General features: G+C 37.2%; 1 protein-coding gene across 18 annotated transcripts in view; it reads left to right on the plus strand.

The window, feature by feature from the left end:
* CDC14B (cell division cycle 14B) overlaps positions 1–19,915 on the plus strand; it is a 130,056-nt gene that overhangs the window by 61,043 nt on the left and 49,098 nt on the right. For 15 of the 18 annotated variants that reach the window (XM_070459483.1, XM_020898940.2, XM_070459484.1 and 12 more), the window contains 3 exons: positions 8,133–8,223; positions 8,774–8,849; positions 10,754–10,846. In XM_070459483.1, coding sequence (XP_070315584.1) covers positions 8,133–8,223; positions 8,774–8,849; positions 10,754–10,846 — 260 coding nt within the window. Of the gene's footprint in view, positions 1–6,660; positions 6,808–8,132; positions 8,224–8,773; positions 8,850–10,753; positions 10,847–19,915 lie in introns of those variants that run through there. The other 3 variants (XM_070459494.1, XM_020898941.2, XM_070459491.1) reach the window with 2 other exon arrangements.

A 19,915-nucleotide genomic window follows, 5' to 3' on the forward strand; every position in this document is an offset into this window, starting at 1 on the left:
TTAGTTCACTGATTCCTAAAATCTCAATGTTCACTCTTGCCATCTCCTGTATGACCACATTCAGTTTACCTTGATTCATGAATCTAACAGTGTGTACAAGCAATTGTCACTGCACCATGTGTTGAGCATTCTTACTTTTACCATGGCTTCTCAGGTGGTACAGTGGTAAAGAATCTGCCTGCCAGTGCAAGATATGTGTTTGATCCCTGGGTTGGGAAGATCCGCTGGAGTAGGAAATGGCAACCCACTCTAGTGTTCTTGCCTGGAAAATTCCATGGACAGAGGAGACAGGCCACAGCCCATGGGGGTCACAAAGAGTCAGACATGACTCAGTGACTGAATGTACACACACTGTTACTATTGATCTTCAATGCTACCTGTGCCATAAGTGAAGTTTCTATGTATATGGGGTCTGTTACTGAGCTCTTATATATAATAGATAGAGATCTAGTATATGTGTCAATTCTACATGCCTAAATTATTGCAAGTTTTAATACTTGGCAGGGCAAAGGCCTCTTTCTGTTTGTTTTCAAATTGGTCTCAGTTCTTCTTGGTCCTCTGGTCTTGTAGATTCATTTTAGGATCAGCTTGTTAAGTTTTGTGAAAAGTTCTGTTGAGATTTTGATAAGAATGCATGTAGTTTGAAGGAAATTACCATCTTTGTGACAGTGAATCTTTCCAATAAAAACTTGCTTTTATCTCTCCTATATTCATAAATGAACATGCACTTATATTTTTTATTAGTTATTACAAGTAGTACACAGGAAAACTTTTTCTTAAAACTCCTAATCATGTAAATCGAAAAAGTTTGCAAACGTTTATTTATTCTAGTAGTTTGTCTACAGATCCTTTTGTATTTTCTAGACAGACAGTTGTCTATAAATAAGTACAGTTTTGTTTCTAAGTCTTCACTCATTTCTTTTTATCTTGGCATCGGTGTGCACTTCCAGTTACTACATTTTTAAACAGAAGTCATGGTAGTAGAACTTTTTATCTTGGTTTTCATTTTAGGGAGATACTTATGAAGTTAAGGCATGAACTGTGGTATTTCCCCAAGGTATCTGGAAGATAACCTTGATCAGTTTAAAAATGTTCTCTTTTAATCCCATGTATGAAGGATTAATTTGGAATGAGTTGATTTTAATTACTTCTTCTGTGGGTTTCTTCCATAATCTATTCATGATGTTGGACTTTTTAATGTTGAGCCACTGGTAAGATTAAATTTCTTTTAATATGCTATTGGCTATTTGTATTTCTTAATTGTTTATAGCCTTTATAGAATTTTATTTTCTATTGGGTTTTTATATTGTTTTACAGATTTTATCATTGTGATCATTAACTATTATATATTTTCTGCAAGTTTCTGGTTTTTTTTTCTTTATACCTTGAGTTTTGTGTCATGCTTAAAAGTCCCATTTAAATTATAAAATTAGTTGGTTTAATTTTTATAGTTATCTGACAACTTTTAAAAACTTACTTCATTTGGTCTTTATTTTATATAATATAAGGTATTATATAATATAATATATTGGTGCCTTGTTTTCTTTTCATACTTATAGACATTTGTCCATTACTGAGTAAGGCCTTCTTCATGACTGATTTTTCTCATATACTAAGTTTTCGTATTTGCCTGGGTTCACGTTCCTATGTTGCTGTGCTAAAATCTTACTGTTTTAATTACTCTTGCTTTATATTGAGGCAAGTCTTTGAGGCAGGCGTTTAAAAATTTCAGGCTTCAGGCAAAAAGCCTGCGTTAAGATCCTGATTCTGCTACTTTACAAGTTTGTGACTTTGCTCAGGTTAGTTATTTTGCTTCTTTAGGTTGGGTTTCCTTTCCTGAAAAATACTGATAGTGGTAGTAGCATTTGCTTTATATTAATGGGCTGGAAGAAGCACAAGCTGGAATCAAGATTGCTGGGAGAAATATCAATAACCTTAGATATGCAGATGACACCACCCTTATGGCAGAAAGTGAAGAGGAACTAAAAAGCCTCTTGATGAAAGTGAAACAGGAGAGTGAAAAAGTTGGCTTAAAGCTCAACATTCAGAAAACTAAGATCATGGCATCTGGTTCCATCACCTCGTGGGAAATAGATGGAGAGACAGTGGAAACAGTGTCAGACTTTATTTTTTTGGGGCTCCAAAATCACTGCAGATGGTGACTGCAGCCATGAAATTAAAAGACGCTTACTCCTTGGAAGGAAAGTTATGACCAACCTAGACAGCATATTAAAAAGCAGAGACATTACTTTGCTGACAAAGGTCCATCTAGTCAAGGCTATGGTTTTTCCAGTGGTCCTGAATGGATGTGAGAGTTGGACTGTGAAGAAAGCTGAGCACTGAAAAATTGATGCTTTTGAACTGTGGTGTTGGAGAAGACTCTTGAGAGTCCCTTGGACTGCAAGGAGATCCAACCATTCCATCCTAAAGGAGATCAGTCCTGGGTGTTCATTGGAAGGACTGATGCTGAAGCTGAAACTCCCGTACTTTGGCCACCTCATGCGAAGAGTTGACTCATTGGAAAAGACCCTGATGCTTGGAGGGATTAGGGGCAGGAGGAGGAGGGGATGACAGAGGATGAGATGGCTGGATGGCATCACCGACTCAATGGGCATGAGTTTGAGTAAACTCCGGGAGTTGGTGATGGACAAGGAGACCTGGCGTGCTGCGGTTCATGGGGTCGCAAAGAGTCGGACATGACTGAGCGACTGAACTGAACTGAACTGAATGAGCTTATTAATGTAATACGTGGCACTAAACTCTCAGTAATTGTTAGTTGCCATTGTTTTATGAACATTTCTTCCTATGCTTCTCTTGGTTACTCCTCATCTCAAGGAAAAAAGGACTAATGATAGATGAGAGTGATGGCTATTAGCCCTCCGTGAGGGACAGTCACTGTTTAGGTGGAGCCTGTTCTTTCTTATTCCCAGGAGATGTGAATTCTCCCCCTGCTTGTCTGACAGTGAGCTCCCTGAGGGAGACTTCGCTACCCCATAGGGAAGACTTGCACTTCTCCAGTTCCTGTGCCAGGACTTGTGAAGTCAGTCTGGTTCCATGGGGGAAACAGAATGGGTGGGAAGCTTACTGTGTTTAGAGTTCTTTTCATCATTTCTACTAAAAAGTAGATACTGTGTTTTCATTGCCACCTGACTACTACAGATATTTCTCAATTGGTTTAGAATATAACTCTCTCTCTTTTATGATTAACTGGGCTTCCCTGGTAGCTCAGACAGTAAAGAATCTGCCTGCAAGGCAGGAGACCTGGGTTTGATCCCTGGACTGGGAAGATCTCCTGAAGAAGAGCATGGCTACCCACTCCAGTATTCTTGCCTGGAGAATTCCATGGACTGAGGAGCCTGGTGGGCTACAGTCCATGGGATCGCCAAGAGTCAGCCATGACTGAGCAATTAACACTTTTCATCCCAATAGCTAGTTGTTATGTAGGAAAATGTTATTAACTTAACAAATACTTATTAAAGGAAGAGGTAGTAAACTAGAGACCCATAAGCCATATCAGAACTGTAGACAAATTTGGCCCAAGGATGGATTTTGAATGTTCTTGTCAATATTTAAAAACCATAAGATTTAATATACTTCTACTGTATCTTTTCTGTAAAAGAAGCAGGACTGGTGACTGTATGACAGAGTGTAGGGCAAGAAAGTTTACCACTTCAATACTTCAGTTTTGTTTTTGACGACAAACACATTAAAGGGAGGACACATGGGTTTATCATAGGATAGTAAGTTTAATCATGAACTTTTAATCAAAATGTTTTAAAGAGACCTATTTTCCAGCTCCAGTTTTCTAGTAAATAGCTCTCATCCCAGTACTCTGGCCTCTATTATAGTTTATAACAATATGACTCTCGAATAACAACTTGAGAATATCTTGTGCACAGGTAATTGGACATAAGAAAATCAGTGATTCTAACTCACCCTGTAATATATAAAATATTTCCTTTGGGAACTGAATTTCAGGTTTGGACTTGGAGGGAAAATCTCTCCCCATTTCTATGTAGCTCCTTCCGGTTTTATTTGGGTTAAAAAGAAACTGGATTTCAAGAGATGGTAGCACTAACCAGTTCTGTTGTTTCAGTTTAGTTCAGTTCAGTCACTCAGTCATGTCTGACTCTTTGCGACCGCATGAATCGCAGCACACCAGGCCTCCCTGTCCATCACCATCTCCCGGAGTTTACTCAAACTCATGCCCATCGAGTCGGTGATGCCATCCAGCCATCTCATGCTCTGTCGTCCCCTTCTCCTCCTGCCTTCAATCTTCCCCAGCATCAGGGTCTTTTCCAATGAGTCAGCTCTTCGCATCAGGTGGCCAAAGTACTGGAGTTTCAGCTTCAGCATCAGTTCTTCCAATGAACACCCAGGACTGGTCTCCTTTAGGATGGACTGGTTGGATCTCCTTGCAGTCCAAGGGACTCTCAAGAGTCTTTTCCAACATCACAGTTCAAAAGCATCAATTCTTCCGCACTCAGCTTTCTTTATAGTCCAACTCTCACATCCATACATGACCACTGGAAAAACCACAGCCTTGACCAGACAGACCTTTGTTGGCAAAGTAATGTCTCTGCTTTTTAATATGCTGTCTAGGTTGGTCATAACTTTCCTTCCAAGGAGTAAGTGTGTTTTAATTTCATGGCTGCAATCACCATCTGCAGTGATTTTGGAGCCCCAAAAAATGAAGTCTGACACTGTTTCCCTGTCTATTTCCTGTCTCCCCATTTATTTCCCATGAAGTGATGAGACCAGATGCCATGATCTTAGTTTTCTGAATGTTAAGCTTTAAGCCAACTTTTTCATTCTCCTCTTTCACTTTCATCAAGAGGCTCTTTAGTTCCTCTTCACTGTCCTGCTGTTTAGAAGTGTGCAAAGCACATTTTCTAGATTGTGTTATACTGTGTTTACTGAATGCTTTGTGTCTTAATGAAGTCAGCTTTGGAAGAACACTTTTAGCCGGCAAGTTTACTTTTCAATAACTTCACAATTTTGAATAGGTAATATATGCTACAAAAATTCAAGTTACAAAAATGAATAAATCTTTCTTACTATAACTTCCCTAATTACAGATAGTTTCCCCCTATAAAGGCAAACACCAGGTTTTTTTGTGTTTCCTTCCAGAGATATTCAAGATTTCATATACAATTGTATACATATGTGTTTTAAATATGTAGCTATAAATCATGCAGCCTGTAAACACCTGTAAAGATGTCCATCTTGGCAATCTTGCCAGTGTTCAGTTTTCAGCCTTGGAAATTTCTGCCCAATTGCCTTTTGTTGCCCTTCATGGAGGTTGTCACAGTTTACATTCCTACCCACAGACTATGAGAGTGCCTGTGTCCCCACCTCACCAACACAGTACTTATCAAACTCCTTTGATTTTTGCCAGTCTGAAGGAAAAGTAGTACTGTATAGTTTAAATTTTATTTTTATTATTTCACCCTAAGATAAAATTGAAGTTGGGTGTGTTCTTGAGATGGATTTAAAACATTTTTCCAGTTTATGTTGTGAATTTGTATTTATTGCCATGAAAGACTTTTTAAAATGTTTATCAGTTTAACAGATTCTCATAGCTTATAGATTTTTTCATTTGGAATGATATTCTTCATTAAAAAATAATTCAATGTTTTGTTTTTTACACTTAAAAACATCTGGTCTGTCTGGAAGTTTAGAATAAGGTAAGGAGATAATGCAGGCTTAATTTTGAGGCAAAGATGTATATATTGTGATATATAACGTGTATATTCTATTGAGATGACAAATAAAAGTGTAGTTCTTGGGAAAGAGTAGTTACTGTATTGCTTGTTCTTTTTAAGGGAGAGTCATTGCAAACATTTTTCACGGGTTATTAAAATAACTTTTTCTGTAGCAAACCTAGAATACAGAAGGAAATAAAAATCCCCTATAATCCCACTACCATATTATATATAACAAAATTAGGACCATTATTCTGGAGACTAACATAGGTTTAGAAAATTCTTAAATTGTTTAGCATCGCGTCAGAATTCCTGTTTTTCAACCATCCAAATACTTTTCTGAGGAGAAATCTAAGGCCTTTCAGGGAATGAATGACCTCTGCTTTAGGCGTACCTTTAAATTTTGAACAGTTCTGAAAAGGCCCCTTTAAAAGGAGACACCAGCCCTCAGCGAGTCTCCACCCCTGAGTGGAGGGAGCTCCAGGCCCGCGGGGTCCTCGAGGCCGGGCGCCGACCTCTCGGTGCGGCCTGGCTGTAGCGTCCCCTGGTGGCGGCGAAGAGGACGGCCGAGCATAAGGTTGGGGGTCAGATCCACCGCCAAGCCCTTCTCTTCCGAGAAATCCTTTTAATCGGTTTGGGAGCCGCTTTCTTAACCAGGCCCGCGTTTGCCTCTGTGACCTTCTGCACCTCCCGACTTTGAGTAGAGACTTGCGGCGCTGGAGGGGCCTTGGCGCTGCAGACGACCGACCGCCCAGTGGCCCCGAGGCGGGGCGAAACTCAGCCCGGGCGGCTGGGGCTGGTTTCCGCACCCGTCCCTCACCACCCAGCGTCTGGGGCGCTTGCGAAGTTTCGAACTTCCGGGGTTGGTTCTCCTGAGCTTGCGGTGGGGTGGCCGGCCGAGGGGCGTCGCTGTGCCTAGTGTTTGGGGGCGGCCCTTTAAACTTTTTTGCTTTTTAAACTTCGGGGGTGTGGTCGCGGTCCTCCTCTCCCCGCGAGTTGCTCCCTGGCCGCCCGGTACTTCCCTCCGCCCCGCCTTCCAGATGCAGTGGAGTCATGAGCCGGGAGGGTGCAGGGACCCCTTTGGTGGCCGAGGTGATCAAAGGTGAGTGCAGAGGGACACCCCCTGTTTGGAGGGCATCGGGCGGTGCCCAGGAGTCGAGGAACCCCTATTGCTGCTCGAGACGCGCCTTTAAACTTTGGGACCAGGGCCGAGGCTGTCTCATGGGCGTGGGTGGCCTCCCGGGACTCCTAGTGCCCAGACGTGGTCCTGCTTTGGGGGTGAATCCGCATGGACGTGTGCACTTGGGACCCTTGTGTCCTTAAACCATGGCGCGTAGGCTCGCCACCTCGGAGCCAAATCCCTGGTCACTGTGCATGGGGATCAAGGGTCATTTGTGGTTGAAAAGGAGTAAGCTCCGTCATCTGTTTGAGTGTTTGTGGTTGCAAGACGTTTTAGTTGACGCATTCACAGGAAAAATATAGCAATTGTGTGCACTGAATTGTAGGCAAAAATTGCTTAAATTACTATTTGGGGACAGGATGCCAGCTGGCATCTGTTGTTTCTTAACTGTTTTAGGGCTTGTACTTGATTTTGCCATAATTTGAATTTAAGTATTCTATTAGCACTACTGTTAGTATTACTACTACTAGTTATTGCGGCATACGGCTTCCCCAAGGATTTTTGGGCAACTCTTTTTGGGGTGGGGCGGGAAAGGAAGGGTGGAGCCTCCTAGCATTACTCTGTTAACATTCTTGCTAAACCTCACAGCAGCCTAACTTCATTTATGCAATGCAAGTTCATCTCATACACATCGTACAGAAAACTTTCCTTGCCTCTGTTATAATGGTGATTTGTCTGATTGTAAAAATCACTACAGAAGTAGTGATTCCCGATCAAAAAAAGTGACCCCCCAAAACACTGGATAAACAGGATTTGTTTTGTGTTCTGTAGCCGTAAACATTAATTTTGAAGCAATTTTGAGAGTGTTGTCTTTCTGCTTAAAACATAGCTTCTTATTGAAATAACTTTTTAGGATGTCTTGAAAATATAGCAAAATATAGGGACAATCATCAAGGCTGGTGGTCTAGCCATGAAATGCCTGCTGCCTTGCTGAAATTTTTTAATCTAGAATAGCTAACATTTTGCGATGAGAGGTTCATCCAAAAATTAAGTCGTATCACTATGTGAAAAGTTGCTTACTCTTCTTGAAACTAATATTGAAGGCAACTTCTCTGTTTTAAAAATTGCTTATTTATTATTACCCACCAAAATAGAATATTTTGAAGTTACCCATTGATACCCTTACCATAGGTAAAACATGCATGGAAAAAAAATTTTTTTTAATTCATTTGAAAAGAGTTGCATCGTGATATATGAAACGTTTTTAATAATGTGAAGGAAGGAACATTACAATTTTTCCATTTCAGATCGCCTTTGTTTTGCCATTCTCTTCAGCAGACCAAAGAGTTCATCAAATGTACATTATTTCAGCATAGATAATGAACTTGAATATGAAAAGTAAGTATTGTTTTTTAAAAGATTGTTAGTAACTTTTTTTTATTTTGAAAAATCTAAAGGTATGTTTATAAAATTGGAACATTGTAAATCTGTTCATCATTAGTTGCAGGATGCTGATTTTAATCTTTGGTAATAAAATAGATCCTTAGGAGAGGAAAAATCAAAAAGTGAAAGAATTCTCCTAAATTTAACAGTTTACATTTGAAATTCTAATAGTTTACAGTATAATGAAATTTAAACTAGTGTACTAAGTAAGATGATTTTGCCAGTGGAAAAATGTGTGGGAAAATAGCTTTTTTTATTCAGAAAGTATTTTCATGTATTATTTGAGGTTAGATTTAAAAGTGTTGTAGCGCTTATCATGTTTTTTATTAGTCATCTTTTACCACAGTATTTCTTCTATTAGTAAGGCAGTAACCTTTAAGTTATATGACCTATAATAAATTGGTGTGTACTTTCTTCCTTTATTTTGATCTCATAGCTACAAAAAGGCAGTTATATGCAAAGCATCTGGAACACACATACACATTTTTGTGTTTCATTTTTGCAGCTTCTACGCAGATTTTGGACCACTCAATCTAGCAATGGTTTACAGATATTGCTGCAAGATAAATAAGAAATTAAAGGTAAAGTACTTTTTACTGAGGTTTCACTTAAGTAATCATTATTAGCCTGATCTTGTGGGGACGAGGGGGAATCTATTTTTAAAAAGGCAATGTCAAGTTTTTCACTCCAGTGGTGTTTGGGACATACATGTGGTTTATTGTTTTATGAAGTCATAATGTATCTATTTATTTTTCTAGAGTTTTGATGGAATGGTTTAAGTTTGGGTCATTCGATTCTGATTTGGATTGGTGATGTTTAGATACTTGAAAAGCCAAAGTGGAAGCTGTTAATAAAGTGAATCTCTTACCGTCTGAGCTAATAGAACTGATACCTAACAAGAGAAGCTTTCCTTCCTCTGGTCATAGTTCTTTCTCCCTTCACTGTGACAGGGAATGTTAGGAGACTAAGAGAAATCAGTTCATCTTACTTTATTATACCTTGGCTCTCTCATGATATTTTACTGCTTGTGACTCTTCACCTTGACCCTTTACACATATGATTAAGGAGTTGGGAAACAGGAGCAAAGAGCATATATTTAAGATTGTATCACTAAAGTATAAGAGTGTATTACTGTTGGTTTGAACTTAGATGTTATTCATTTATTTTTTAAAAAACTTTGAATTACTAGTTATATAAAATAAAAAGTTTATAAACTGCTAGCAATTCCAAGAGTCACAAGTAGAAATTCTCAAGTAGAAATACTGGATTTGGGGGCAGGTACTTTTTAAAACAAGTTTATTCAGTTGATTATTTATTAGGCTACTACACAGAAATAAAACTCATTGTCAACTAAAAATTATATTACATTGAAAATTAATTAGTGAGTAAGGCAGATGTTTCCTCCCTTGAACATCAGTCTTAAAATTCCACATCAGAAATACTTGGCCATCTAAGGACTTCTATCCTTTGGGTCAATGAAGATTATATTCATCCTTTTTTCAAAATTAAAAAGTCATTAATATTCCTAGAACAACTTGTAGAGTATTGACCATCCAACCTGATTGAAACTTTGATTCCTGTTCAATTAATAGTGATAAAAATGTGTTGAGAATTTATAGTAAGAGTGTCTTATGCTTATGTTGCTTGAGGGCTGGTTGGGTTTTTTTTTTTTTTTTTTTTTAATCAACTTGAATCTCTTACTCTGTGTAAACAACTAAAGGAAAATTCATCATGTACATGTTCATCACTGAAATACCCAAACACTGGCTCATAGAAGTGAAGGAATACTGTGCTTATTCAGCTGAATATGTCCTATTCCTTACCCTTAATTGAAATATTTCAACTCAAGTTAGTGAAGTACATGTAAGGAAGTACTAACAAATCATGTTGTTCCTTTGGTTTTACTTTCTATATCCTTTTTATTTTTAACTTGATCAAGAACAGAACATTAGCAACACCCCGGGAACAGCCAGTTTACACTCTCCTGATTATCTCTGTATCACCCTCCTCACTCCACTCCTCCCTACCCCATTCGCTGTCCTGGTTTCTAACAGAATGAATTATTCCTATTTTTGTACCCTTTTAATTTAAGGGTTTCAGGCATAGATTCTTTTAAAAAATCAGACAATAGGGAAAGGAAAGATCTCTTTTACTGCCTTTTCCAGCTTTTACCTATTCTTTCAGAGATAGTCTATACTTAGAAAGTGTATCTGTTTGTATCTCCTCTTTTTAAAAAAATTGAAGTGTGGTTGATTTATGATATATTAGTTTCAGGTATCTCCTCTCCCACTCTTTAGTTGTACATTTGTTCTATTCCAAGAGTATGTCTTTTATGGGAATGTACATGGTATTTTTGAGTATCAATTTTAAAGTCTTTCTGAATGCTTCAACATGTGAGATCCAGAATTTATTTTAATCACAAAATAAAGTTTTCAAAAACTTGAAATTAGAAAGGAAATACTAACAATTGTTTATCTTTATGCAGGCCATTACAATGATGAGGAAGAAAATTATACATTTTACTGGCCCTGATCAGAGAAAACAGGCAAATGCTGCTTTCCTTGTTGGATGTTATATGGTAAGTATTTAACTACTTTTCTAATATATTAGTGAAAATATGTACAACAGTGGTACTGGTAGTTGGCATTTTGATATTACTTTTTTCTAAGACATCTTGATCTCTTGCCAGAAGGAACATCTTTTGCTTTATAAAAATTGACCAAGCGGGAAAGTCTATGGTGAGGGTAAGGGGTATATGGGAGATGTCTAACCTACTCAGTTTTGCTGTTCTGAACCGGAAACTGCTTTTTAAAAAGTCTATTTTTTTTTAAAAATCAACTAGTGTGAATACCTTTTTAAGCATTATGGCACTTAAGTTTAGAAAATAATGACCCAAAGCTGTGTTTCTATTAAGTCATGATACATGTAGTAAAGTTATGAAAGTGGAGTCAGGATTTCAATTGATTATAAAAACAAAACCAAAATACATAAAAAGTGTATCACATGTGGTTAGAGTTCTTTATAGTTTGAGTACAGGCAATATTTCCCCAACTGAGGTATGATTCTGAACATGTCAAAGCATATAGCAGAAGGATATGGCATGTCAGTATTTTAGGAAAATGATAACATACTGTGTAGATGATATACAGCATTGAGTTGGATGGTCTGTTTAGGTCATTGGAAGATTATTTTGGAATAGCCAGTATTTCATGAGTTATGGATTTCATTCATTTGTAAATATCATGGAAAGTATTTGGTTATTTAGAGTCAGGTTTTGTTTAGTAGTTAGTGCATTCATCTCTAGGACTACCTGAGTAACAGATTTTCCTAAATAAGCCAAGAGGTCCTTCTGGACTAGTGTTCTTCATGTTTTTGGTGGTGTGGAACCTAGCTGCTCTACTAAATGGGGAAAAATATCAAGTAGTATTCTAGGTAAAAAAAGGGTTGGTGCTGGAGTTCTTGGGGTAAGTTGTTTCTTCCCCCCAGGTTCCTTCTGTCATGCTTTCACTTAAAACTATTTTTCTGATGTGTAGTTTGAAAATTTGGAATTTACAGTGATTAGACCAAAAAGTTCATGGTACTTGTTGAAATTGCACCTCAAAATAGTTGGATAGTTTTCTTTTCTGTGTTTATGGTATATCATTAACAACGACTAAGGCCTTTTTGGGGTTTGCGTTTGTTTATGGTCACAAAAGTAATCGAGAGAAGCGATTCTGAGATAACTAAGTTGTATTATCATCTCTGAATGTATGACACACAGGTTGTAGATTATGTTTCTTAAAATTTGTTTTTTGTAAGCTTACCCAGATAAGGACTTGTCATCTTTCCTAATGCTTACTGTACTTAGCAGCAAAACTCCTGAGAGGGCAGTGGTGGTGGCAGGAGGCTATGCAGGATCCCAAGAGAAAGGGAATAAAGGAGGTGGCTGTTTTAAGTGGGATATTTGGTCCCATTACTTGGCTAGTCACTGGGGAGAGGAACACCACAGATTAAACTGTGATAGCTTTCCAGGAATAAGGACACAGCCAGAATTCTTGGTGTTCATAAAGTATTAAAGGGAGCCCTGAAGAAATGGCTTTTGGTGTAACAGTAAAAGTCTTTCTTGCCCAGGAGAAAAATCTGGAATGGCTGAAGTTGTTTCATTTAAGAGAATGTTCTCCTGAGCAGAACACACAGAGCTCTTCTGGACTACTTTGGGGTCAGTCGGTTGTCTCTCTCTCTGGTCAGATGAGATGATCTCTAAAATGGTGGGATCAAAAAATAAATAAATAAAATAGTGGGATCTGGAGTAAGCCAGATACGGTGACTTGAGTGTGAAAGAATCCCTTAGAGGGTAGCTGCGGGTATGGTGGGAACCAAGGGCTGTCTTAGAAATAAAACACTTCATAATTTTATAAAAAAGAAACCTCTCTTTTTAGATATTTGCTATTTTTTTTTAATAGCTAGTGAAAAAACTAGCTATAGATCAATACCCATTGGCATATTGATTGAAAATGTGTTGGCATACTGGATCCCAGTTTGGTGTTAGCCTTTTGACTTTGTTTATGGTTGTATTTTGGCATGTAAAAGTTTATTTTTCTACAGCTAATATGTTTTAGATTTAGAAATCCTTCTAGGGTTTTACACTCCCAGGTTAGCAGTGATTTGACTGGTTAGGAAAGTGCCAAGTAAACAGTTACACTTGAGTTCATTCCTCTGTTCAGTTAGAAGCCAGCTTGGCAGAAGGTTTATGGCTCTTGGCTGTAGCAAATGACTTTGTAGCCATGACTGGCTGGCTCAAGTAGGAGATTGGGGCTATAATGATGCTAGGTGGGGAAACAGGTGAAAAACTTCTAAGAAAAGGAGATTTATTAATACTAGCAAAGGAGTGTCAAGACATAAGTGTGGATACCCCAAGTAAGTAAGTAAGTAAGTAAGTAAGTAAGTAAGTAAGTGGTATAGGTTTGATCTGATTGAAGACTATGGAGTTCTCTGATTAAAGGTTTATAGAGATGAGTGAGAATTCCTTAAAAATTGACCTTCAGGTCTGATGACCTTTTCTGGAGTTGTTTGAGGAATTTTGGAGATAATAAGGCTTCTTAATGACTGACTTAGAGGGTGGTGTGGTAATATTAAAACAAAAGCAAAAAGTCTGGAGGAAGTACAGTCAGGAAGAAGTATTCCAAATGGACTGATTCTGTTTAAAAGGACTGACTATCCTTTTATTAAACTCTGGGCCTCTGAAAGGAACCATTCTCCCTTCATCCTTGTATACTCAAAAAGACCTAATAGAGTGTGTGGAGAGAGTCAGAGGATAAAGTTAGTAATTCTGTTTATTTTTTTACCCTAACAACAGAAGCAGTTAGGCTTTACAAATACTTAAAATACTCAAATACTTAAAATAGGATTGACATGTCTGTACTTATATTTAGTCCTTTTGTCAGATGGTCAGGCACCATGTGTGGTGTGAGAAAGAAGAAGAACAGCTTGACTTTTCAATGTGTTTCTAACTATTAAGTTTATGTGGCCTTGCAAATGGACTTGCCAGTTATCTGAAATATTAGATTCTTGGGTAACAAATTAGAGTAAAACTAAAGATCTTTTTGTATCACTCACAATAAAAGAGTTGAGGGACATAAAAGAAAACTGAGTTTTGTGTGGTTTTTGTTTTTTTTTTTTTTGAGAAAAGGATAATTTAATCATAGCATTTTACAAAATGATAAGTTTGCTGCCCTGTTGTGATAAGTCAGTGGCTGTTTCCTAGCCAGATTTTGGGGTGGTGATACTTTAACCTGTCATTTCAAGTAAGGATGAAATTCTAAGTGGAAAAATAAATGCTTTTCAAAACAAATTTACTTTTGTGAGAGCATTTCGAAAAAAAAGTTTGCAACTTTGTCATTTTGTTATAAAAAATGTGTATAAAACCCATGTTCGGACCTTTGAGAAACTTAGAAAAATTTCTTTTAAATGATACTTTTATCTTTATAGAAGCAGTATATGTTCACCAGTATAATTTTATCACATGACTGTTTTTAGTCAGTGATCTGTTCTTTCATTTCAGTACATGTTTCATCATCTGTATACCCAGATTATATTTGTATTTCTCAGTTAATCCAAAATGTCTACACCAATATCTAATTCAGGACCATGGTTGTTGTGTACTTAAATCTCTCTCACACATGGTCCTTTTTAGCTAACATTGATTTTTTTGTTTGTTTGTTTGTTAAGAAACCAGACCTAGTTTCTTGTAGAAAGTTCCACCTTTTGAATTTCTCTGGTATCTTCTTTGTGGTTTTATTTTTTGTTGTTCTTTTTTTTTTTTCCCCTCTGTGGTATTTTTTTTTTTTTTTTGTAATATTTTTTTAAACTTGTTTCTCCGTTATTTGTATTTCTTGTGAACTGAAAGTTGTAACAATAGGTTTGCATTAGTAGCATATGTTGTATCAATCAGAAAACATAGAATACCTACATTACCATTAGTGATGCTAAAAATGGCCACTGGATTAAGTGCCAACCATCGAATCTCTTCAATATATTGTTTTGTCCTTATGATTTAAACATTCTGTGTGGGGTGATTTTGGAACTGTTTGTATATTCGGTTTCCTATCAACCATGCATATCTTGGTGTTTTAAACAGTTGAATATGCTTGATTGAATCAATCATTTTACTGGGGTTTCAGTATAACATTTTTCTAATTATTCATTCTTCTTTCACTTATTAGCTGGCTTACTTTTATGGGAATTAAGCTTTCCCTCATTCAGTTGGGACTCTGGTTACCCTGAAACCAATTTTTTTACCGAGAAGGCAGAATGAATAGCCAGTTCCCTCTAATAACTGGTTTTTGAAGTAAAGTATTACATTAATAGCCACAAAACAAAATTTTAAAACCAGCTTTAACAATATTTCAATGGGTTTTTAACTCATTTGCTAAATATTTGAAAAATGTGGAGCACTATTCTAGCATCTATCGATTAGCATTTAGGAAATTGGAAATTTACTAACCATTGCAGAACAGGATTAAAAAATGAGTGTAATCATTCCTGCACTTGCATTTACATATCATGGTAAATGATATATAATGATATATTGAAGGGATTTGATTGTTGTTTTTCAATCACTAAATCATGTCCAGATCTTTGTCACCTCATGGACTACAGCACTCCAGGCTTCCCTGTTCTTCACCAGCTCTGAGTCTGCTCAGACTCCTGTCTGTTGAGTTGGTGATGCCATCTAACTCACCGTCTATCTCCCCCTTGTCCTCCTGCCCTCAATCTTTCCCAGCATCAGAGTCTTTTCCAGTGAGTCAGCTCTTCGCGTTAGGTGGCCAAAGGATTAGAGCTTCAGCTTCAGTACCAGTCCTCCAGTGAATAGTCAGGGTTGATTTCCTTTAGGATTGACTGGTTTGATCTCCTTGCAGTCCGTGGGACTCTCAAGAGTCCTCCAGCACGGCAGTTCAGAAGCATCAATTCTTTAGTGCTTGGCCTTCTTGTGGTCCAACTTAACATCTGTACATGACTACTGGAAAAAAAACCCATAGGTTTGACTATACGGACCTTTGTCAGCAAAATGATTCTCTGCTTTTTAATACGCTAAGTTATCATAGCTTTTCTTCCAGCGAGCAAGTGTCTTTTAATTTCATGGCTGCAGTCAGCGTCTGCAGTGATTTTGGAACCCAGGAAAACAAAGTTTGTCACTGTTTCCATTTTTTCCCCCATTTTGGATGCCATGATCTTACTTTTTTGAATGTTGAATTTTAAGCCAGCTTTTTCATTCTCCTCTTTCACCTTCATCAAGGGGGTTTCTAGGGATTTGATGGTTAACACCTAATCCAGTGGCCATTTTTAGCACCAATAATGGTAATTTAGGTAGTCTCTTTTCTGATGTGATACAACATATACTAATGCGCAAGCCTGTTGATAGAGCTTCCACTTCAAAAGAAATACATAGAATGGAGAAACAAATTTTAAAGACTATCTTTTTCAGTTACCACAGCCATTAAAAATCAAGAATTGAAATAGCTGAACTTGCCCCTAAGCTTTTAAATCAAGATTTAAAAAAATTGAAGTATATGAATCACATTAAAATTTATTAATATTTTAGTGAACACAATTTTTAACATAATTACAATATATAATTATTCATTTTAGAAATGTCACCTTTTCTATTTAGTTTTTTATGTGTATACTTTATAATAATGGTGGTATGTTATTACACTAGTTGGAATAAACGTTAATTTCTAGTTGCAAACAGCTGTTTGGAAGAGGCCATTGTAAAGGGTTTAGAGATTTCATTTCAGAAGCTGAAGGATTTAGGTTCAAATTGAGCTAGCTTTTAATTTCAGTCTGGTAGACTATTTGGCACAAATTAAGCATTTACTAAATGTAATTTTTTTGTTGTTGTTCTGCCTGCCATTATTACACCTTAAATCTGCTTTTTATATTAAAAAACAAAAATGATACCATTGTATTTTACTGGTTATCAGCTTTGGTTATATCTTACTGTCTCAATATTTATATTTTCCTGCACATATACAGTACTTAGCTCTTTCCACTTTAGATTTTTTTTTTTAAATAGACTTTTGAGAACTTGCCTGGGAAATTAACCATTGTTTCTAACATTTTCTGTGGTTAAAGCATCCTGAGTGTAAAATAAATGACACAAGCAAACTGTTGGTACATAATTTGCCAGTTTGCCCTCTTGTAATGTTTAATAGACTACTTTGTGGAGCTAATTATGATAACATACAGATTCCCTGTTCAAAATGTCACTCTCTATTATTATATTTTTGTTTTAAGCAATTTTTATAGCCTTCAGAATGGTTTACTTGTAAACATTTATACCAAAAATTGTGATACTAATGAAATTCTAGGAATATATTAATTCAGCCATCTGTGAGGAGAATCCTAAATTTCATTGAATTTGAGATTGCTTCAACAGTTGTAATAAGTGCTCAGGGCTTCATTTGTTATTTAATGATGATCTTTTGAACCTGTCATCCATTTTTTCTTAATGATTTAATTATTTTGGACTCAGAAACTCAATGCTGGGTTAAGGTGGCTGCAAGGTGAAGGGATTAGATGAGAATTTAAGATAAGGCGAGCTGAGGGGAGAGTTTCTGGAAGCAGTGTGTGTGAATCCAGCTCAACGAACAGCAGTCTAGACAGAGTGACAGAGACTGGAAGACAGAAGCAGGTGGGTCTGCTGAAGTGTCCGTCAACACCTGTCTCTGGGCAGACACCCTTCCTGGGTATCTGTGAAAGGCAGGGCCAACAGCGGCCAGGCAGAGGTAAATAGCAGCCAGGCAGCAGGTAGTGTGAGGTGCGCCAGAGCCGCAGAAGGGAGCCAGCATCGCACGGGTGGAGGAAGCTGGCTGCTGTCACCATCGTTCATCACAACTTTACTTCCCTTTTCACCTTGCTGAGCCTAATTGATATCTCCGCCCTCCGTGAGACTTGCTAGGGGCTAGCATTTATGATGTTTGCAAATCTGTGAGGCTTCTGTGGAATTTTGGACCCCATTCTTGTTTTAGTACTTGTTTTACACAGTTTCTTATCTATAAATAAGGATTAAGAGTATGATCCAGGGTGAGCAATTAACACCAGAGGTTAAAAAGCTATAGTTTGCCAGCTTTAGGTAACCCACAGAGTATTTATAATTAGTACTTTGTTTTTGCTGATGTTTAAAAATTAGGTGTTTTTATTTTAAAAATTCAGGATTTTTGCTTTGTCTCGAAAAAAGTCCCTGCTGTTCACATAGAATATATCCATTTACCCTTATAGCCAAGGTAAATTCCTACACATTTATTAGTTGTCTGGCCACGGTAGAGATGTGTTTGCTATGCCAAAGTTCCAGTTTCCTTTTGTCTATATTGAACATCATTATACCAACCTACTGTACATACAAATAAGAGTAATTTGAGAGGTTAAAACTATTGACATGTAAGGCCATCTGATTTTGTTTTTCTTTTTAGAGTGATTTGGAATTTTTTTTTTTAACTAGTATTTGTGCAGGAACTGTGACAGTGATTTTCTCTTATTTACTTTTTAAAATCACATAATTTGCTTATTGCAGATAATCTTTTCCTTGTTCACCTTTTTTATTCAGCAGGAATCTTTAAACCTGTTTCCAGTTTGCATTGATTTATGAAAATTGTATGTTAATCTGGATACTGATTTTTTTTTTAAAAAGATCAATCAAGTTCTTGGCATTGGAATGACTGTGTCATCTGGCTGATGTGAAAATAATTAAATACAAGAAACGTTGTGACATTTCTCCATGAGAAATAATTGAATAGTTTACTGGTTTATTGGGCTGACACATTTGTTGTTGGAATTTAAATACCCTTTGTTGTGATTAACTCAGATGACTTGGTTTTTTAAACTCTGCCAAAGGCTTCCATATAGATTAAACTTCAAAATGTTCTGTAGAAGAATAGAAATGAGAAGTACCTGTCTAAACAACTGTGCTTTATTATTTGAGACCTGAACTGTCAGAATTAAAACTATAAATGATCAAGTTGTGATCTTTTTGTTTCAGTCCCCTAATTTATCCATTGCTACTTGAGCCTCTCCCAGTATTGAAACATAGATCAGCAATCCAAAATCAGAAGTTTTCACAGAGGCTGGTTTAAGTAGATGGTGATTGTTTAAATGGGGGCAGTGGAAGTCCTAGAAATGGCTACAGTATTGTTCAGCAAAATATAAACCAAAAAAACAAAAAAAAACCCTCCACAGTATACAAAACCATGCTTTTCATGTATCGTGAAAAGCACTACTGACTTCCTAAGTATTTTCTACCCCAATATTTTATTTTTCCAGTGAGATAGCCTTTTGCTCCTTCAGAGACATTGCTTACCCTGGAGAGAGACGGCAGGTTCTCCTTACTTATGTTTCCTATGCCATGGGGCTTCCTTACCATTACATCTCTGTACTTGCCATATTAAAAAAAAAATTTAGCCACTTTCAACAAACTGAAATGATCAGTTGGTAATAGTTTATTGCATTACTTACTGTATTATCTCTTGGTACCGTACAGACTATGCCAACACTTAATATTCTCTCTAACGGTTCCTGTGGGGAATGTATTTGAAAGTGGCTAACTTAGGTGTGTCTGCTTCTGGATTCAGCTGGGCTGCAGTTATCTGAAGGCATGACTGGAGTTAGAGGGTCCACTGCTTAGATAACCCGGTTTACATGCCTGGCAGCTAGCACGGGTTGTTGGCAAAGGTCCTCAATTCCTTGCTGTGTGGGCTGCCCTCACAGATAACAACTTGATTTACTTCGAGTGAGGAGTCCTAAAGAAAGCCCGGGAAAAGCCACAATATATTTATGATCTAGGCTCAGAAGTCACATTCTACCATTAAATCCATCTGAGCCACCAGGGGAGCCAGTACTGTTTACAGAGTGGTGACCTGTTCATTAAGGGTGAAAATATCAGGAGATGAATATTGTCGGGGCTGTCTTGGAAGTTAGCTGTTACAGTTGTTTAATATCTCGGTGTTTTCTATTTTGGGATAGCAGTGTGCAGTTAGAGTGACCATTCTATATATATCGCTTCTCATGAAAACACACCAAAAGAATTTGATAAGCATATAGCTTCCAAATTGCTGGGAATACAGTGATGTGTCATAAAATTGGATTGATTTAGAGTTTACTAATTTGAGAATTT

The sequence above is a fragment of the Odocoileus virginianus genome, chromosome 31, assembly GCF_023699985.2.
Source record: "Odocoileus virginianus isolate 20LAN1187 ecotype Illinois chromosome 31, Ovbor_1.2, whole genome shotgun sequence".
Classification (NCBI taxonomy): domain Eukaryota; kingdom Metazoa; phylum Chordata; class Mammalia; order Artiodactyla; family Cervidae; genus Odocoileus; species Odocoileus virginianus.